At 40.7% G+C, this 21,006-nt stretch overlaps 1 protein-coding gene across 11 annotated transcripts in view; it reads right to left on the bottom strand.

Annotated features, from left to right (window-relative positions):
- Wdr62 (WD repeat domain 62) overlaps window positions 1-21,006 on the bottom strand; it is a 55,177-nt gene that overhangs the window by 9,756 nt on the left and 24,415 nt on the right. For 8 of the 11 annotated variants that reach the window (XM_017253202.3, XM_017253204.3, XM_017253208.3 and 5 more), the window contains 5 exons: window positions 3,048-3,139; window positions 1,639-1,882; window positions 1,365-1,574; window positions 828-1,247; window positions 51-773 (listed from right to left, as the gene is read on the bottom strand). In XM_017253202.3, coding sequence (XP_017108691.3) covers window positions 51-773; window positions 828-1,247; window positions 1,365-1,574; window positions 1,639-1,882; window positions 3,048-3,139 — 1,689 coding nt within the window. Of the gene's footprint in view, window positions 1-50; window positions 774-827; window positions 1,248-1,364; window positions 1,575-1,638; window positions 1,883-3,047; window positions 3,140-7,252; window positions 7,991-21,006 lie in introns of those variants that run through there. The other 3 variants (XM_017253203.3, XM_017253205.3, XM_017253209.3) reach the window with 3 other exon arrangements.

Here is a 21,006-nt window from a genome sequence, read left to right as displayed (position 1 = left end):
AAATAGACATTATTTCCAATCCCGACCTGCTCGCCATGCTAGAAACTTACCTGAAAACTCCGGAACATGATGGACTTGTCGGCCCCGCAACTTATCATCTGGAAGTTCAGTCCGGCACCCACAAACTTGATCGAGGTGATCGAAGAGCTGTGATCGTCCAGGGTCTGGAGCAGCAAGTAGTCCTGGGCCACATCGAAGACGTGTATCAAGCGATCCCGACTGGCACTGGCCAGTAGTTTCCTTTCGATCTTCTCGTTGGAGTACTCCAGACAGAGGACCTCCGACTCGTGGGCCTCGATGGTGGTCAGCAGGCGGAGATTCACCAGGCTGTACACCCGGATATTGCCACACCGATCTCCGCTGGCCAGATGCTGCAGCTCCGGGCTGATCTTGATGCATCGCACTCCGTTGCGGCCGTCGTAGGAGGAGTTGCCGCTCTTGTCGAACAGCGACGAGCCCTGGTCCTTGATGAACTGCAGCTCCTCGTCGCTGTACACGATTTTGAGGAGCTCCTTGGAGTAGATGTTCCGCCGATAGATGTCGTTGTTGGTGCAGCCATCCAGGCCCCAGACACGAATCGTATCGTCCGAGGAGCAGGTCACAAAGCACTCCTCTGGCAGAGTTTGTGATGGCTCCCGCTCTACGTTGTATGGCACTGTCTCCACGCCCCAGATGCACGTGGAGTGGTAGAGGAAGGAGTGCGACTTTCCCACCCGCGAGATGTCGCGCAGATCCCAGATATACAGCGAATGATCGTTGTAGACGCAGCTCACCTAATTGGGAGAAGGGTATGCTATTAATATCCTTGAATTTCTGGAATATGTTACCTTGGATCGCTGCTCGTCAAAAACCATGGCAATACAGTCCGGAAACTTGGCCTGTTGCGGCACCGACATTATGTGATTGATTTGAATGCCCTGGGCCACGTCCACGCCCAGGTAGTGGGTGCGTGGCAGAGTGGTCACATACTCCAGCGTGGCCGCGTTGAAGATCCGAATAATGGACTCGGCACAGCCCACGAGAATGAAGCGCTCGTTGACGCAGAGGCAGTTGGCGTTGGTGGTGCGGCACTGCACCCACTTGTCCAGCAGGCGGCGGGAGCTAAACTCCACCAGATGTCCTTGACGGGTGATGGCGTACGTGCTCTCCGCACAGATGCCCTTGCCACATGCCACCGCACAGAAGTCGTTGTCCCGCAAATCACCCAGAATGGCGCTGCGTCCCATCAAGGGAATTGGATCCTTGTACTGCAAAAACGCATGTAAATCATTAGCTCTGGCCTTCAGAATAAGTTATGGGATTAATATTCAAAGAGTATAAAGTGGCTTGTGGATTTAATTCCTCCCTAAGGAGAACCTTCTTACCTTCCTGCCTCCTTCGAGATACCAATATTTGACATGGCGATTGCCCACAGTGACGAAGTAGCTACCATCCTCGGCAAAGCAAACGGCAGCCACTTTCGAGCTGATTTTATTCGAGGCCATCTTCAGGTTGGCCCGCCAGTCGAACACATTGACGATCATATCGTGCTGGGAGCCCACCGAAACCAGGTACTTGCCCGTGGGCGAAAAGGCCTAGAATTAATTAATAGTTAGTCATTAACTAAGAAAGCTACCTAAAGTTAGTGAGTACACTTACCACACAGGTGACGGCGTATTTGTGATCCACAAACTCTGCCACAACACTGCCGCCAGTGCAGTGCTCCAGACTGCCGTTGGGTGACTCCAGCTCCCAGACCTTGATCGCCGGATTGATGCCACACTCGCCGGTGGCCACGTAGCGACCGCAGCGGGAGAAGGCCACGGATGTGAATGCTTTGCGGGAGGTGTTGACCAAGTAGGCCTGTGTCTGGCGCTTGGCGTTGAACAGCACCACGGTGCAGCTGTAAAATAAAAAAAAAAAGCTTTATATTTTCACTGCAGAATTCTGTGGACATTTATCAGCCACTTTAAGATCCTTTAAACACGTCCTTGACCAAGGAACGACAGCAATAGTTGGCTACACATTTAAAATGCCCAAGGATGTAAGCTCTGGGTTTCCTTTTTTTCTGGGTTTCCCCCACTTTGTTTGTGCCTTTCCGAGCCGCCACCTTCGACCACTTTCGACCCCCATTTAACCCTCTTATGCCAGCAGTTAACTGCCTTCTGCCCGGCTCATTATTAAGCTGCTCTTTGGCCGCCCCGCTAGTGTTCCTGGTTAATGAGGACATCACGCCCACATCTCTGACTATACACTTGAATAAAGGAAATATATTTAAATATGAAATATTTCCATATTTATTTCTATTTAAGAGGAGTACTTTCGAGGCTCGCTTTCAAGTGTAGTATATGTATGTACTCTCCTTGGTAGTTTCTATTTATTCATGCCAAGCTCACACGGCTGCCAAGAGAAAAGAACTTTTCGTCGTAATTCTAGCGTAAATATGCACTTTTTTTTAATGCACATAATTAGTATAGTTACTCGGCTTAATTAATTACAATTTAAATACGAGAAAGGACAAGGTAAGGCAGGAGCTTAAAGAGGATTCAAATAATTAACAAGACCAGAAGTTAAATTTAAGCTCTCTTATTGGCAATTTTCGCTCCGCATTCCATTTACGAATTACGAATATCTAGTGAGCCTCCGTTTAACCAATCTGTCATTGATGATTATTATTATTTTGCATATTACGTATACGCCCCGTAATAGCCAATTGCGAGCTAAGCAAATATTCACTGGCGTATGCAAATCCCAGCATCGCATTGACATTTAATGTGCAACCAGCTGACATTATGTCACTTATTTCTGCTACCTCCCCATAACTCCCATTTCCCTCGTTAGTCGTCACTCGAATTTCTTCCATATTTATGGCCAAGAAATGCGAATATTCAGCCATGTGTGGCAGTTGACGAGATAAAATCCACCGAATTCATGACACATTTTTTTGTGGCAAGCTTTAAGTTGAAATCTCGACACAGACCAGCAGGAAATGATATCCCTGCTGATGGTTTCCTTTTGGCCCAGCATGACACACGAAATATATAGTATAGACATTTTTTTGAACTTACCCAGCTGGATAGGCCAGCAGGCCGCTGACTGGGGACACATCCAGAGCCGCATTGCTGCACACAGTCAGGCCCAAGACTTTTTTGAGTTTTATCTGCAAAAAATAAACGAGAACATAAAATCATTAGGAATTACATCACTCTGAGTACCCATATAGCTTATTTTTGTTTCTTTTCCAAGGCCGCCCATACATAATATTTGCTGAAAAAACTAAAAGCCGGCTGTGTGAATTGTTAACGCACACAATTCGCACATTTATCATGTTGGTATCGTGTGTTTACATATGAACCCAGCCTTATATGATTTACATAAGCCAATATACAACTTGCCACATCATGTCAACATGATTTTCCAATGTTTTCGGTTTTACATTTTCCATTAATAGTTTTTTTTCGAAATTATTATATAATAAGTTGAGAAAGCAGGTATTGAGAACCCTAATGATTTCATTCATTATTTTACCACAAAGGTGGCTCTTGTTTATAATATTTAAAAAGCCAGTCGGTTGTTACGCCTCACTTGAGCTTCACCTTGATCTTGCCCAAGCCACTAAGTAATGGGTTATTAAAAAAAAATTTAAAGCCGAGCTAAGCAATCAAGGGGCGTACAGAACAGGTTGAGTATTTTGAGCTATGACTTAAAAAACAATAGCAATGATGGCAAAAAAGTGAAAAGGAAGTGCAAGTCGAGCAAAGTGCTCGAGCTGACTGCCGCATTCTAGCTGGGTTTGGAATATGGCATCGAATATCGAATATAGACGGACGTAAATCAGTTTTTTTTCGAGCCGTGGGCGATCTGTCAACTTTGGCATGCAAAGAGCATCCAAAAGATGCTTGATTCTTCTGCGTCGCAAATCGCAGACACAGATACAGATAGAGATACAAATATACAAATTAAACGCATACATTCAGGCTGAGATCATCTCGAAATAAAACAAAGTGGCAGTGGAACGTGAGACCGAGAGACTCCAACGTTTCTGTTTACTACGAGAATTATTTTATTGGCTTGTGTTTCAGGCAAACACCAACGCAGCTCTAAAATCTATATTTTAATGCATAAGGTCGATCTGGCCAACCGGTTTGTGTTTCATCTCGTTTTAGTCTCTATTCGACTCTCTCTATCGCACTTCTCCCGCATATTTGCATTTTTAATGACAATAATATGCCGTGAAATTGTAAACAAAATTTCTGAGCATGACTGGGAGGGACGGCCACAATGAAAATATGCTAACCATGACTGAAAAATGATAATCAAAGCTTCCCCCAAATCATGACCAACTGGCATCGATTTCTTTTAGCTTCCAGAGAAAGAGAGAGGTGGAGATCCGTAGAAAGAGATCGACGAGCAATTACGGGGCGTATGCGCAACAAAATCCGTGAGCTTGATTGCAACTGCGGGGTTTAATTCGTTTTGAAATGATAATTAGGCAAAGCAGCAGCACAAAATTAATGGGATGTTACGAGAGTTTAGTTTTTCATTTTGGAATTTGATTAGAAATTTTAATGAAATTTATAGATTTTAAAATGTTAAATTATGGGCTATGAATCCTATAATATTTCTCTCTTCTACCAACAATCTGCCACAGTTTCAATGCTATCCATTTATTTTACAAACGGAAGTCAACACACGCCATTCATCAAAGCTTAATTTGGTAGTTGCCAAATATATATAAAAAACAGCCCACAAAAAAAGCAAAATTCTTTTGTTACATATTTGGTGTAGTAGCGAAATTTATGTCCAACCGAAGAGAACTCAAATATCCATTTTGTGCGACAGATGCGGCCGTTAAATGATAATTAATTATTATTTAACTCAAAGTATGAATGACGAAATCTTGGCCATGACCAGACAGTACAAATTGGCCAGAAGGCAAATCACTTTGCGGTCAAGTGTCTGCTTTTTGGCCCAATGCCCGGCGATTGTCTTAATGATGGAGTTACTGCTATTGTTTTCGACCAAGTTCAATGCACGCAGCTGTTTGGCTGCAATTGTTGGCCAAATTCTATACCAAGCCCACAGCATTTCGAATTTTAAAGCGGCTTTCTGCCCACAATTCGAGCAAAAAAGGCCACAAAATAAGCTGAAATATTTCCATTAGACGACAGGTGTCAACCGAAAATCATGCAATGAAAATGTTTACCTTAAGGCCTCCCGCTCGGCCTTCAGTAGAATTTTAACTCCCAAATACTGTATGCATATTGAGGCCGCATTTCTCCGCCCCCTTTATTAGCTTATTAATATTTATAGTTGAACATGTTTATAAATAATTACAATTAAGCCCATCAAGAGGATGGAATCCAGCAGCCAAAATCTAGCTGGCGCCTAAGGCCTGAAGCCGGGCCTAATGAATTCCCCGCCTGTTTTAATCAATAAATAAACAACCAAGCAGGAAAAGATTAACATTAAGAACTTCTTGCATAATTTATGGATGAATTATTGAGATGTTGATAAGTCAGCGACTTTAAACAAATGAATATTAATTGCAATTATGTTGGTTTGGCTCTCGGCTTCTCTGGCAAATAGAAATTCTGGTTTTGTTAGGTTTTTTATACCCTTGCAGAGGGTATTATAATTTTGTCCAAAAGTGTGCAACGCAGTGAAGGAGACATCTCCGACACTATAAAGTATATATATTCTTGATCAGGATCACCTCCTGAGTTGATATGAGCATGTCCGTCTGTCCGTCTGTCCGTCTGTCTGTTTCTACGCAAACTAGTCTCTCAGTTTTAAAGCTATCGTCTTGAAACTTTGCACACACCCTTCTTTCCTTTGCACGCAGTATATAAGTCGGAACGGCCGGGATCGGCCGACTATATCCTATAGCTGCCATATAACTGATTGATCGGAAATGGTATAACTTTGGTGTTTTTAGAGTTAGAGAGTCAAATTTGACATGAGAGCTATTTTTGGCAAAATAATACGACATGCCAAATTTCATAAGGATCGGCCGACTATATCTTATAGCTGCCATATAACTGAACGATCGGAAATGACCCAACTTTCGTGTTTTTGAAGATAGAAAGCTGGAACTTGGTACACATTCTATTTTTGGCCAGTTAATCCGACCTACAAAATTTCATTAGGATCGGCCGACTATATCCTATAGCTGCCATATAACTGAACGATCGGAAATGACCCAACTTTCGTGTTTTTGAAGATAGAAAGCTGGCACTTGGTACACATTCTATTTTTGGTCAGTCAATCCGATCTACCAAATTTCATAACGATCGGTTGACTATATCTTATAGCTGACATATAACTGAACGATCGGAAATGGTATTTGGTAGAAATATCAACTTTCGAATTTTTGAAGATAGAAGCTTGGGACTTTTTTTTAGATTCTTTATTGTAATTAATTGGTTTTATTATGATGTAATCATAAGGATCGGCCAACTATATCCGATGTTTGCGATATATATCCGGTTATAGCTGCAAGGGTATATAAACTTCGGCTCCGCCCGAAGTTAGCTTTGCTTTCTTGTTTTTTGTGAGTTTGTGCCACCACGCTTTGTGCATTTCCAATTGGCTTTCATCGGCTTAAACGGCAACCGTACATGGCCCTCATAACAAAGCTGAAAAAAATGGCACTATACCTTCAGATAGGTTACGTGAGCAAAATGTTTATGACAATGTACCGAAAGCCAGGCCACGTTATTATTCCCGATAGAATAAAATCAATTTAAGCCTGGCTTAGATTCCATCCTTGACATTGTCTACAGATAGATTCCTTTCTCAACTTCTCAACTCTCTGATGCTGCCGACAGTGGCTAATTGCCCATAATTACCCCCCGGCTGAGCAAGCAATTCATGCTCAAATAGAATATTTGTATGCCGGTTGGAGGAAAAAAATAAAAAACCACAAAAATCCATTACAAGTGCGGAGACAAAAGTTTTGTGTAGCCCGGAGTAGAATGAATCATGCAGCGGTTTTCGAGAGTGGGCAGCTGGATATATGTATCTGTCTAACTATCCACAACAGTGGCCAGATATCCATATCGAAACGGATGTGGCTCTGGCAAATATGCAAAAGTAGAAAGAGCCAGAGAAAAGCTACCAGGTAAACAGCCAGCACAGAACTTGCTTTCCACCCATATCTCCAACTAACGCGAATGAAAGTTGACTTCTCCAAGTCGGATCCAAAGTCGGTTAAGTAAATGCTGTATCTGGATATCTTTGGATAGTATCTGTATCAGCAGGCGACCTTTACCTCATAGGCTGCTACATCCTCCTTGCCGTAAATGGCGGTTGGCGACGAGTTCCGTGGGGCGAACATTTCACAATCTCTGCATTCGTCCTTGGTGGCCCACAAAACATTCCTCGATTCAGTATTCACTTGTTTAAGTTATTTAGTTAATTGCGAATCTGGCTTCTTGGTTATCTTTATTTTTATGGCACATTTGAGACAGACGCCCACCAAAAAAAACTGAGACTTTAAGGCTATAAATTCGTAATTGTTTTTTGTGTGATTTTTTGTTTTTTGGGGGCGTTGTGGTTTCGTTTTTAATTTTTTGTTCGTATAATTAATAATACACTTTAAATAATACTTTATTCTTTCCGGCTGCTATATATTTATTTATTTTGCAGTTTATCGTTTGATGACTAGTCTTCATAACATTTGTTCGCTTTTTTTTTTTTTGCGACTTTGTCAAGGTCGTGTTGGGTGTTCTCTTTGTATCTTTTTCTCGTGCTTCTCGGTTCGTTGTATCTTGTATCTTTCAGTGCCGTTTCAAATTCGTTGCGGTATCTATTTATCTTTTCCTTCTTACAACCACTTTTTTCACACTGAACTATAATTATTTTTGTATTTTTTTTTCGTAGTTCTCGGCTTTAATATTTTTGGTTTTTCATAAAATATTCGTTGCACGTTTTTCGCTGAGTTTGTTGGCTAATTTCTTTCTACAACAAATAAAGAATTGCCATATAATTATTCAAAAAAAATTGCTTGTCGTTTTCAGTTGTTATTGTTTTTAAAATCGTTTTTTTAGCCGTGCTAGCCGTTGTCGCGTATCGTTTTTTAGCGCGGCTCAAATGAAACTGACGACTGACGACTGAGATTCCAACGATTTGAAAACCACTTTGCCGATATTGAGTTGAGCTATCGGAGAGGCCAAGAAAAGAGCGAGTACCCGGGCCGTTTGAGACCTGTCTTATTGAGTTTTTGAGCGACACATTTGGTAGCACGCACACGTATCTGCCAGATACTCAATCTACAATCTCGGGTCGGCACGGCGCGGCCGCCGCGCTCATTAATTTGCATATTCCGTGGAACACGTTTGCGACCTAAAGTCCAAAATATCAATCGTTGTTCTAACACGCGAGGAATGATCGAAACTACAAAATCAAATCGTTGCAAATTCTTTTTAGTTTTTCAAGAGGAGGGAGGTGGTGGTCTTGAAACTTGCTAAAACAATTAATCAATTGCCGCTAGTTTTGGCACCCACGATTGCTTTAATTGTTTAATAACAATCTGCATATAGGAATGGCCAATCGTGGAAAGTTATTGGAGACCCGAACCGTCTGTCTGCACTGCCCACCGGTTGCAATAAATTCTCTCGGATGGAATACGGAATTACGGATTTGTGGGCGTACATGTTCCCTCCAAAAGGCCGTAAAATGAAATTAGGCAAATCAACAGCAGAAACAGCAGTAGCACCCATTACAATGGTAGTATCGGGTCAGCCAAGTGGAACACATTCCCCACATTTGCCATGCAGATAGTTTAGATACAGATACAAAGATTGATTGTTTGGGCTGGTGGTTTGGTCAAGATTTAGTCTTTGTGGGAATGGCTTAATTAAGCCAGAGAACTGTGTACTCAGAACGGAGGCTTATTTAAAGAATAGAGAAGGTAGAGCCTTCTACTCTATGGTCCTCAGGACTTCCGGCATTTCTTTACTTTCCCCATAAATCTCCTACTATCTCCACCAACTGCCACTGATCTGCCAACACGGCTTTTCCGATTCAAGTGCAATCATAAGCTTAACTATTGCACAAAGGCCAATCAAAATGGTAGCTACCTCGCCATAAACAACTCAACGCAAAACAAACACTCGAACAAACGCTGGGCAAACAAAAGCCGAGGGGACACAAAAAGAAAATCAATTTGCATAACACAAATCAAGTGAAATAATCAGGCATTCGAGGGGGAAAAAAAGACGATGGCAGCCAAAACAAAATCCAACCAAAACTCAAAAACGCACTGCACTGCACCGCCAACAGACAGATTGACAAACAAACCAAACAATGCCGACACACTGGAAAAAAAAGTGCATAGTTGACAGACACCTCTACCCCTTTCAGACCCCCCCCACTGGCATCTGATATTGTGCAGCCAATTTCTTTATCTGGTGCCTTGGCCTGACAGATGCTATTCAGATACATAGGTATGGATGGGAGCTGGCATGGGCGGCGGGGCATGATAGGGGGGACTGGCAGTGGTAAAAGGGGGCTGTGCAGGCAGGGCGGGCAATGGGGATCTGTGGGGCCCGCCTGCATGTGCCGCATATTCAAATGAATGCAGTCTGTTCACTTTAAATACACAGAAGAAAATAAATAAGTATTTATTAAAAAAATAGATAAATAGATAATTAAATGAAGAATATTTAAGATATATACTTTTTTATTAAATCTTAAAATTTTAAAAGGTTTTTAATTAAAAGTTTTTATTTATTAATAAATATAAGAATAAACCAACCTATAATAAGCTTGTCTGCCACTTACAGTATCTTCAAAATATATTTTCTTAAAATTGTTTAAAATCTTTTAATTTTTTTCAGTTTTAATTTTTAAGCTACTTGCTTTTGTTGTGCCACTTGGCTGGCTCTGTTCCTTTGATTTGCGCCCTAAAAAATAGCTGGACTGCCCTGGAGCTGCCAACTATCCATCCTCAGTTGTTGGATAGAGCTATTTATCGCTTGCCTCCTGCCTGGCACCTTCTTGCAATTTGTAATTAAAATAGTTTTTTGCCTCATTGTCATTTTTGGATTGCAACAATCTGCTACGCTTGTACAGTTTTCAAATAGTCTTTTTTTTTAATGCAAATTACCAAACGAATTAGCTTTTGTTCGGGCCTGGCCAGCGTTGGAAATGAAGCCTTTTGTTGGCTTTGGCTGGTGTGGGCTAAGTATAATCAATAATTATTATGATTTATTTGCATTGTTCTGAATCGAGATGTAAGTCTTGGACTTTGTGGGCTACAAATGCTGTCACTGGCAAGTGTCTGGAGGCAGGAAATAATTTATAACAATTATTTAATTGCTTCTATATATTCTAGGCTATATGAGAACCCCATCAGCTCACCAAAAACTACTCAACATTTCAATCCCAACTGTCGAGCGTTCAATCATCTAATAAACCCACTCCATCGGCGCCTGCTCATTTCATCAATCCGTCAATATCATAGTGGCAAGTGGAATTAAAAAAGCTCACATCGCAATGAGGTAAGCTTGAAAGATCTGTGAGCAAATCTCGGCTATCGGCGCCAATCATTTCTGGCTATTGAAGCGTTGCCGACAATTTTGATTAATTGCACAAATCTGTGATCTGTGATCGGCGATCTGCAGTTGCAATTCAAAGTGTTACAATGAAAACCGAAACAAAGCTAAACAGGTTAGCCGCAATTAGTTGGAAGACCATAGAAAATCATTCATGTGAGGTGTTGCTTTGGGGAACAGACAGCCTCCCCGCCCCACAAATAATACGTCTTAAATAAAATATGAAACATAATTCAATAATAAAGCGTTGCAATTTGCTGGTCCACCACTTGAACTACGTGACAAGCGTGATGGCTCTTGGCGTTTAGTCGGGAAACGACTCTGGGAAAATCTGGCCATAAATTTCACAGGCGGAAAACTGAACTCTCGTTCATGGAAAGCAGGAAGAAAATATTTTCGTTACCCTGTACTCTCGGGTGTCAAAGTTGATGAAAGACGCTTGTGGGCCTCTTAGCTTAAAGCCCCGAAAAGAGGAGTGGTTGTGTTTTGGGGAGTTTCAATCTCCCAACTGCATCTCTGGCGGCTTTGGCTGATTTGAAAGTTTAATCAAGCATTAGTGTTCGTTAAAAGGTTTTTTCGGTGTCTCTGATTTTATTACATTTTTTGTTTTGGGAGGTTGATGGCACGTAGTGCACTTGGTAATGGCCGCGCAATTTGTCTAATGATTGCTATTTGTGCTGGTAATTTTCCGCTAAGAGAGAGGTACAGGCTGGAGTTGAAAGTCTTCCTATTTGGCTCGATTATAAGTGTTAATTATATGGCCAAACTTCCGAAAGAGGAGATTAAACGCGGCTTTATTTAATTGAGAGACAAGTCTGTGATTTGGTTGTCAAGTATGTGGGCTTTAGTGGGTAATTACTGTAGGAAGCGAACGCTTAGAATTCTTGGAATATTTCTACTGAAATTGATATTATCAAGCTTTCTATTTAACCCTCTTCAACTTCACCTTAACCCTCATTATCTCACTTCATTTGTGGTCATTTCATCTGCTTTGAATATCCATTTCCCGGCAAACAACTTGGCCCATTCAAGATATTCATTACATAATGCCCCAATCTGATCGATTTCGTGTGGTCACCCTATGCATTTTTTTCCGATTTAATTATATAGAGATTGAAACATTTTATATTCCATTTTCTCGTGTCGTGCTTCATTTTTATGTACTGCTAAATGGTGCAGAGGAGTTGGCCAACCACTCGAAACCAAAAAAAAAAAATGCGTTTCAAATTGAACCAACCAGATACGCCCACGAACAGATGAGATTTTATAAAAGTTCAGATACAGATACATGCGATTTCATATGTATAATATGTTTTTCAACGCAGGAGCCGCACCACCAGTTGCAACGCACTTAACCAAATTGCTACAATTTGACAAACGACAACAACAACAACAAACATGGCCAAGAGTACTACACCCAGGCATCTAAGTGTTGGCTCTAATAACAAGTGTCAGTCTGTCAGCTGCCAGCCCCCAAATATCTGCCCACAGTATGTCTTTGCTTTTCAGCATTTTTTTCAGCAGTTCGAATGCAGTTCTGTTCTGCATAATTTTGTTGGGGTGATAAATTTTAAGTACTTAATTTTGTGGTATTAATATGGCTTTATGACATTACTTATAATTTGATTAGAAGTCGGCAAAAATCAGAGGAGCTATTGATAAATCATTTCCGGCATTTCATAAATTAAAAAATTCAGTCAGATGCCAGAATCTACCCACTGCTAGCACTTTAATATTGACGGTTAATTTATTAAAGATTTAAGTTTACTAAAATATTTAAATCGTTCTTTACTGAATCATGATTTTTGGAGACGTTCTCATTTTGAATCTAATTTGTGGTCACTAAGAATAAGGTTGACATTTTTCTCTAATTTTGGTAAGGCCGCACCTTTGTTGTGGGTTCTTTGTTCCAAAATATTTCACAGTTAATTATAGAAACAATATTAAAATCTAAAATATGAATATATATAGCTTGTGCAAAAAAAAGATTACTCTGTAAATTATGACCAAGTGTAATTTAGCCTTTTTTTTGTGATTTTTTGCGTGCTTGTCTGAAGTTTTTTTTAATATTTTTTTTTTACTATTTGTCTCATGGCCAACAGGCGACGATTTCCTGAGCTCATTAACCAGCTTCGAAATTCACACCCAAACAATCTTGGCTAACCGAATGGCAGACCTACTGGCCAGCTTGTGGGGGAATTAATATTTTAATACGCAATATAATGATGCATTTATGAATATAAACTAAAAACGCAAAGGAAATGGCAAGATATAATTGAAACTAAGTTTAAGGATGAAATCATTGCCAAATTGGTAAATAAATAAAGACTGTTTTGAGCTTTAAGAATTATATATGGTATCTTCTTTGATAAGTTTGTTTGTTTGCAATGTAAGGCACTTTTCAAAATGATAAGATTTAAAGAAATATAAAAATTAATCAAGGTCTTATTATGACTTTTTAAAAACAATACAAATAAGAACCAATAACTCATAGAGTTTAGAAAAATAAAAGCTTACATAATGATTTTAAAACAGATCCCAAAAGTATACAATATAAAGTCAAGAGAATTCTATAAAAACTTAAATAAAAAGTAATTTATAAATAATTTTAAAAACATTCTTAAAGTGCTGAAACCCCAAAGACCAAGTTAAATATTTAAATCAGTAATCAAAGACCACACACATGGGGATTTGGCTTTGTTTTTCATGCAAATCGTTGGTGGGGAGACCTTCTAAGATGAATCTAAAACACTCGACACCAGGGAATATAAATTGATTACTCATCTGGGTCAAAAGAGATGGCAAAGAAAGATCCCGTCAACACTTTTCAATCAGCCGTGTCTTACAGTGCGGATACTGTTACCAATCCTCCAATGGGCCATAAACAACAAGAGTTAGCAACCTCAATTTGCGATTTCCATATGCCAGACGGGCATTAAATGAACTGCATTCGAGTGGGCGGGCCGACGAATAAAGCCAACAAATTGTTATGTTTTGTAGTGATTATTTTTACAGCTTGTTAAACAATCTTGACCTTTTTTTTGTGGGGTCGAACATGACTACCTGGTAAGTGCAACTGGCAGCTCAGCAAAGTGAGAAGTCGCTACGCCTTTAAGGAAATATTCAATTAAATCTTTCGCTGCAGTTTCGTCTGCCAATAAAAATTTGATGTTAACCCGCAGTTGTTGTTAACCCCAATAATGTATAATAGAAATATGATTTTGATTTATGATCGACCTCAACCCGCTGGACATTCAACAAAACGGTTAATAGAAAGCTTAGATCCCAGCCCAGCTTGGCTTAATGCCGAAAATGTTTTATTTATGATTTCTGTGGCACGCAATTGGAGCCAACTTGGGAGGCAAACAAATTCGAATAAATGGGGGGTATATTTGAGCAATCTGACATCATCTGGTGAGACGTCAAAATAGCTTTTTGCGACTCGGATCTGAGCAAATCTCATTAGAAATGCATTTGCCAAGCAAAAACACAGAAACCTGATTGTCAAATTCGAATTCCCCCAGTTGGGTAATCATTCAATTAATAAATCAACCTGTTGACTAAACAGATAAACGGTAGAGGAAGTCCAATAAATTGAACCAAAAGTGGGTCTTCGGGAAGAAAACTTTCTTTGGCGGCAATGTGGGCGTCTAAAAAGATAATCACTCTATTATCAGCTGGCTGTACAAAATTCAAATCAGTTAACCTTTTAGCCCGCCTGGAAAAGTGAATCTGTCAAAATTTAAAATCAAAGCGTGGGGGCCACAAATTGTTTTCATACAAATACCAGCGCCTGCCAGACAGGGCTTTCGGTAGCTCCTCAAGATACAATATCTTGTTGTGTTCAGGTGAGAGAACAAAAACATTTAGGAGTGCCCCATACATCAATCAATTTGCTAATCATGTGGGCTGGGTGGTGAACAAAAAATAAAAGTAAGAAAGAAGTCAAAAACCAGAGTACAAAGCACATTGAAATATTTCAAGAAAAAGGTGTTGAAATTAAAGTGAAATTTATGGGAGTTTTATTATAATTCTATTGGGTAATGGTTGGGTGTGGGTTTGTGAACTCTAGCATATCTTAACCCCCCCATTTGTTTATCCACTTGGGGCTCAACACAAACAAGTCTAAGCAAATTTGACAACTTCACAGTCAGACAGACATTCTGGCATTCTCGAATTGGGAACTTCAAAAGTTTATGCCGATATGTCACAAATCAAGTCTAAGTACGCCAACGAAACAAAAACTGAACAAAACTATTTGGAAAAATAAACTGCCAGTGGGCTGAAACAAATGTAATTGCGCGTGTCGAAATGTAGTTCGTCGGTGGAGTATGGAAATCCAGATACTCTGTCAGCCTACAATACAACAATGTCAGCCGATTCTAAGCTCATGATATATTTATTTGTCTACAGGCGACCAAAAAACAATTGAATATATTTCGCCGGCCGGCATAAAATGAATTTAAAATGCAAAAGGCATCCAAACAAGCACATAAATGCTGACTGCATTGTTAAGTTTCTTAACCCAACATGTGGTGTGAATGAGTGACACGCCAGGCAGCCAGACGACTAGAAAGAGAGGGCCCAAAGCCCAAAGAAAGAGAAAGAGCCAAGTGTTAACTACATTTTCACGGTGCGGTTAACTATGTTGAACGATCGCGGCTGGAGGAAAATGCCACGACGTGCCAAAAACTCACTCCCCCCACTCTCAAGACCCGTCCAACCCATTGCATAAGCCTGTAGAAAGAGACGAAAGTCTTTGGGGGGAAATGGAAAGAGACGGGGCGAGGGATTGGGCAAGCCTGGAGGTTACAACATCCATTTGGCGGCTCGAACAGAGTTTGTGAAGGGTTCCCCGGTCTCTGAGGTTAACGCTAGTAAAACTGTCAGGCTGACAAGTTGCCATCAAGTGGGGAATGGAGAAAAGTCGGGGATTATTTCTCTATAAATGATACATCAATAGCATCTTACGTATACCATCCATTAGCCTCTTTATGAATATTGCAAACAATTTAAAAATAAATATTCAAGTCATCCGGAGCTTGTTCTAACGTTTCTGCCTTATATCTAAGCCCTGAGAGCTTATCGCAAATAATACAAAATCTCGATTTCAGGCCAAGACCTGCACTCCGGCGTCCGGACCAGTCGGTCGCTATTTAAATTCAGCAACAAGCCAAAAATAAACAAATGACGATAAGCATAAGAAATCACGCTCCGGTCTGATATAGTTAGGAGTCTATATACCGTATAGAGAACAATTCTGTTGGGTTAGCCGAGGTAGAGGTAACAAAAAACTAGTCACGTTTTTCCGGTACTCAATGCCAAAGTGCAAAATATGCAAATCTTAGATAGGATGGGCGAGGGAGTGTAAGGGGGTTTTGAATAAAAAAAAATATCTAAAACTTTGTTTACAAATTCATAAACAAAAATCTCAGTTAGTTTAAATTAGTTTCAATCAGTTTCTGGCTTAATTTCTGGCAACTTTTTAGCTTTTCCGGGCATGCCATTGCCATGGTTGAGGAACGCTTTCGTTCGGGTCAGAAAAGTTTGTTCCGCTTTGGTGGCTTAAATCGGTTTAGACCCCACTGACATTATACCACCCGTAAACTGTACACATATAACTGGAGAAATATTTATACAAATAGTTCTTGTTTTGGGCTTAGTTCATTGACACTTTTCCAAAACTTGTTATAATTTCATGGATCTTGGCTGTCATTTGCGGCTCTAACTGTTTTGCATTGTTTTATGGTCAGCCTGGCTGTTGGTTCACACATGGGAAACAAAGCCATCAAAACAAAAAAAAATAATAAAAATAAAAGAAAAACACACAAGCCAACTGAACACGAGGTGCTGCAACAGTTTCCATATAACGAAAGGTGTGGAACCACAGTGGAATTACCTGTACAGTGGGGCCAGTCGGTGGGTCAACCATATGGGCCACAACATGGCCCAGACAGACACAAAAAACAGAACAATTCACCGTTGGGTTGTTTTATGTTACAAACACACGATCTTATAGGGTATAGTCCTCCGGACCCTCTGGATATTTATGTGTGCTCTACATAATGCTCTTGTAATTAGCCTCTGGGCGATTTGTCTTTCCCACATCTTGTGTCACGTTCTCTGGGCCTTAAGTTGGTGACAATGCTGGTGTTTAGAGGCCCAGTCATGTAATTATCATGCCATGAAGTTATCGTGAGTTCTTTGACAGCTCTATAAGATATATATGGCAGGGGGATATTTAGGAAATCGGATGTGGATTGGCAAGTCACATTCAGCACACCCGACTATCAATTATAGAGAGGAAACAACTGAGTATTTGTGATATCGATATGGCAGGGGTTTCTATTTCTTTCAAAGAATGTCAAGAAAATTACTCCAAGCTTTGAAAACAGTTTTCAGTTGGAGTTTTGGTGAATAATATTAAGTCATTCAGAAAAAAAACAATTACTATGCCTTCACTTTCAGCGCTACAGATCCATTTCTTATTTTAGCCGGAAACTTCAGCCTTGAGAGACTGCCACTTCACCCGCACCGGCTGGCCGAGGGAGGGCAGCCATAATTGGACTTAATAGTATGGCTAATAAGTAAATGATGGCACGCCCTACGGCACCTTCGACCAACTCCAACGGAGCTTAACTGAAAAAAAATCTGAGCCAAGTGGGCCCAACCCAAGAAAAGTGAAACATTAATCATGCAAATGGCCCAAACACTCTTTTTCTCACTCTATGTTTGTTGTTTTTTTGGAAATTACTATCCAAAAGGTACCACTACCACTAGTATGGGTGACTGCTCCCACAAAAGGTACGAGCGACGGAAGCGAGAAAATAGGGAAAACATCTTTGAGGCGTTCGTCCAAGCGGCCAAGAGTTTTCCACATGGCCGCACAAAAAAATTAGCAAACGAGATCAGTCCAAGAAAAGTTATATGTATACTGCCCCTATCGGCTTACGGAGAAGAGAAGCTTAAATGCAAATTCATCAAGGAAAAGCCGCTCTAGAGCATTGGGGAAAAAGTTGAAAGTAAAAGGAAAGAGTGCAGCGACGACCACTTTCCCAAAACAGCAGCAAAGGCTACTCTAGACTGGTCTGCTTTTTGCCGCTTTCCCACCAATCCTCCCGTTTTCCTAGCTTTCCTCCAGCGCTTTTCTTTGGCCTGGCGTGGGTGTGTCGTTGGTTCCTAAAGCGAACTCGGGATTAGCATATATTAGCGCCCCAAGGCAACATAAACTAAGAAACAATGAAAAAAACCCGAAGGAGATCTGGCCAGAAAGGCAAATGCCAACTGCAAGTCAAACTGAATTGTTTCAAAGACTTTATACCCTAAAGCGATAAGTTTATTGGTAATAATATGGAGGGTATTTAATATTTAATATTTAATCCTTTACATAGATTGATTTTGATTCATCAATATTCATTTATTTTTTTAAACCTCTGAAAATTAAAGAGTAACTCTTAGAAGACCTATAACATATAGTCTAAGTCCTAAGCTGTGGTGCCTGCATTGGGTGGTGGTGCAGTTTTTGTTTTGTGGGTGAGTGAGTTGGTTATTGCCTTTAAAGCTCACTTCATTGTTCGGTTCGGTTTGGTTCGAGGGCCTTACAGACTTAAGCCGGTTGAAGCCCAAAGCTGTGGCATAAATTAAAACTCGGATATTGTTTCAATGGCTGGCTCTGTCTAATCTTGAAGCCTGGAATCTGGAGATCAGAAGTTAGGAAGTGGGAGGCGGGAGCCAGAGCGGTTGCTTTGACTTTCAATATCCGTCGTGTTTTTTGTCGCATGCCCCAAAAGCCTTTCAATTAAACGAGCCGCACGTTTTTTTCTCTCAACTCGCAGCTTGTGGCTGTCTTGTTGGAAAAATGCATTTTGACGACAAAGACAGAAACAGCATTTATACGAAACATTTATACGAAATGGAAGTACAGTGGGGAGTCTGTTTTTCAGAATAAAGTCTTAAAGACTTCAAGAAAAGTATATTCCTCGATGATACAAGAAATATTGCCTCATAAAAGCAAGACCCTTCCATTAAGATGGCATCTTTCGGTTAATTGACAATCTCCACTGTATGTGGTAAGTGTATTTTGTTACATTTTGAGGCCAACTGGGGTTGGGGCACAGCAAGCAGACTGCTGGCTGCTGCCTGACTCATAATGCATATGCCGCGTATTGATACAGTTTCTACTTATTTTTCTGCACTCCGAAAAAAAGAAATGATATTTTTGTGATGTATTATGGTACTGGGTAGGGCAGAAACTGGATCTGGAAAACTGGCTGCTGTTATTGCACAAAGACCTCGTCTGTTCAGAACTGGACATGTGGAGCGTCAAATGAAAAGCGGAAAAGTGGCATGAGATTACAATGGCACTGATATTAAAGCATAAATCTTTTTAATTAATCATTCAATGGCAATTCTGGCCAATGAAAGTGGAAAGTCGGCGCGAAAGGAAAGAGATAAACAGTCAAGGCCTGAAATGTATCCGTTTCCTTTCACAAAAGTCACCCGAAAAGCGAAAAAAATACGATTCGGAAAATGGAAAAACCGAAAAAAAAACGCCACCACTGGCCATAACCTGCCAATCTTGCACCGTTGAGACACCGTCAGTGGCTGCCACACGATTTCAGATAATTAACTTGCAACTCCCCAAGAAACACCTACATACACCGCACTGGCACCACAAATTTTTACGATGAAAGAAATGAAAAGCAAACTATAGATCCCCCATGTTATCGGCGGCAGACTTGCTCCGTGATAAGTTCCACCCACAAGGGCACAAATTAGCCAATCATTTGCCAAAATAATTACATGATGTCAGCGCCAAGTCGAAGGTAGATAAGTGTACAATTTGGTATTAAAAGAACACGGTTATGAGAAGTTAATTGAATGTTTGCTTTGTCGGCAAGGCTTCAAGATCAGAGCTACTTACATCCATCAAAAAGCCATCCCCGATAATTGAGATCCGCTTAGCCAGTTTCATCCAACTTAACACCAACTAACAATTTAAACAATTTCCCAATAAAACCATTTAATCTTTCCATCATGGCACTTAATCAAAAGCTGACAAATCAATTCCCAAACAAATTAAAAAAGAATGGCCGAGCTGGAGTGTAGTTTTCACTTTGTGTTCGACTGCCATAAGTAGAGAATCGTTTAGGCCATATTTAGAAGACGCCGACCAAGAAAGTCAGGCCGGCGAAGAGCACTTTACTTGATAAATGCTTACAAATCGGCGAACGACACTTTACTTTCTGTCCAGGCCTCGAAAATGTTCAGTTAGAAAGTCGCGTTTGCGACTAATAGCGAAATATGATAAACGACGAAGCCGACTTGATGAACACTTTCCCAGCCAACTGAGGAGGAGGAGGCTGGCTGGCCGCAGTCGGGGCCGGGCCTGGTCATTAGAAGACACTGGCAAGACTGGCTTGCTCAGCTCGCTGCGGAAAAGTAGAACAATAACGAGTAGAAACAACGGCTAGGCAAAGAGGAAAATCAAGACGAGCAGAAGCCGCTTTTCCGCGGCAAAGTGGCTGCACATTTTGCTTTCAATCTCCCAAGTAGCCAGCACAGATAACATGGCGTATGAGCAATGTGAGCCGGTTGGATGGTGGAGGGGGTGGATCATATGGGCCAAAACAATTACGGCTGCAAATGAAGTTGTTGCTGTTTGTGGCTGGTTTGCGGGTGGTGGGCGTGGCTGGGGCAATTATGTCCAGCAGTCGTGTAGAAAGAGGGGAAAAGCATCCATCTGCATACACGGAAAATGCAGGAAAAACTCCCCACTGCCAATGTTTTCTGCTCCAAAAAGCTCAAAGCGGCTGTGAAAATGATTTTTCTCCGATTTTCATCTTAAAAGGCGAAACTGCAACAATGTTGCCAATAATGAAAACGAAAGGTAAATCCCCAGTCCGCCACTAAAGAAGCCTCAAAAAACCGAAAGCAAATGCAAATTGCATGCGAAAATGCTGTTTGATTATCCGCTAATTTGACCTTGAACTTTAATACTAAACACTGAGCACAGAAAAAAAAAACAAGCCGTCAGGGCAACAGACATCAAACTTAAATCAAATCAGCTCTGGTGCTGTTGTTGCCTGATTAATTATTGCGCATTACGCAAGTGGAACGTTGAAAAGTTTTAGACTATAGGTTGCTTTTTTTGCTGGGGTTCCCTCCCCAGATAGTTGCCCGTCAAGGGAAAAACAAATTAGAAAATTGTTTGCCGCAAATTGCTTAGCTGACATTTGCAAAAGTTTGCGTTTGGCTATACCTTTCTTAAACAAGACCAAAAAGCTGGTCTAATAATTAAGGGATCACTCAGCGGTGGCATAACAAAGGTCAAAAGGGGAGTACTAATACGAAGTTGTAGTTTCTAGTCTGTTTACAATTTTATTTAGGAAGGGGTAGTAATAATAGAAAAAATAAAGTCTCTTTAAGTAGGAGGCTTAGGAAAACTTTTTGAGAAGCGTGTAGAAAG

Source organism: Drosophila bipectinata, chromosome 2L, assembly GCF_030179905.1.
Source record: "Drosophila bipectinata strain 14024-0381.07 chromosome 2L, DbipHiC1v2, whole genome shotgun sequence".
Lineage (NCBI taxonomy): Eukaryota > Metazoa > Arthropoda > Insecta > Diptera > Drosophilidae > Drosophila > Drosophila bipectinata.
Note: the sequence above shows the minus strand (reverse complement) of the source record. Positions and strands in the feature narration are given on the sequence as shown.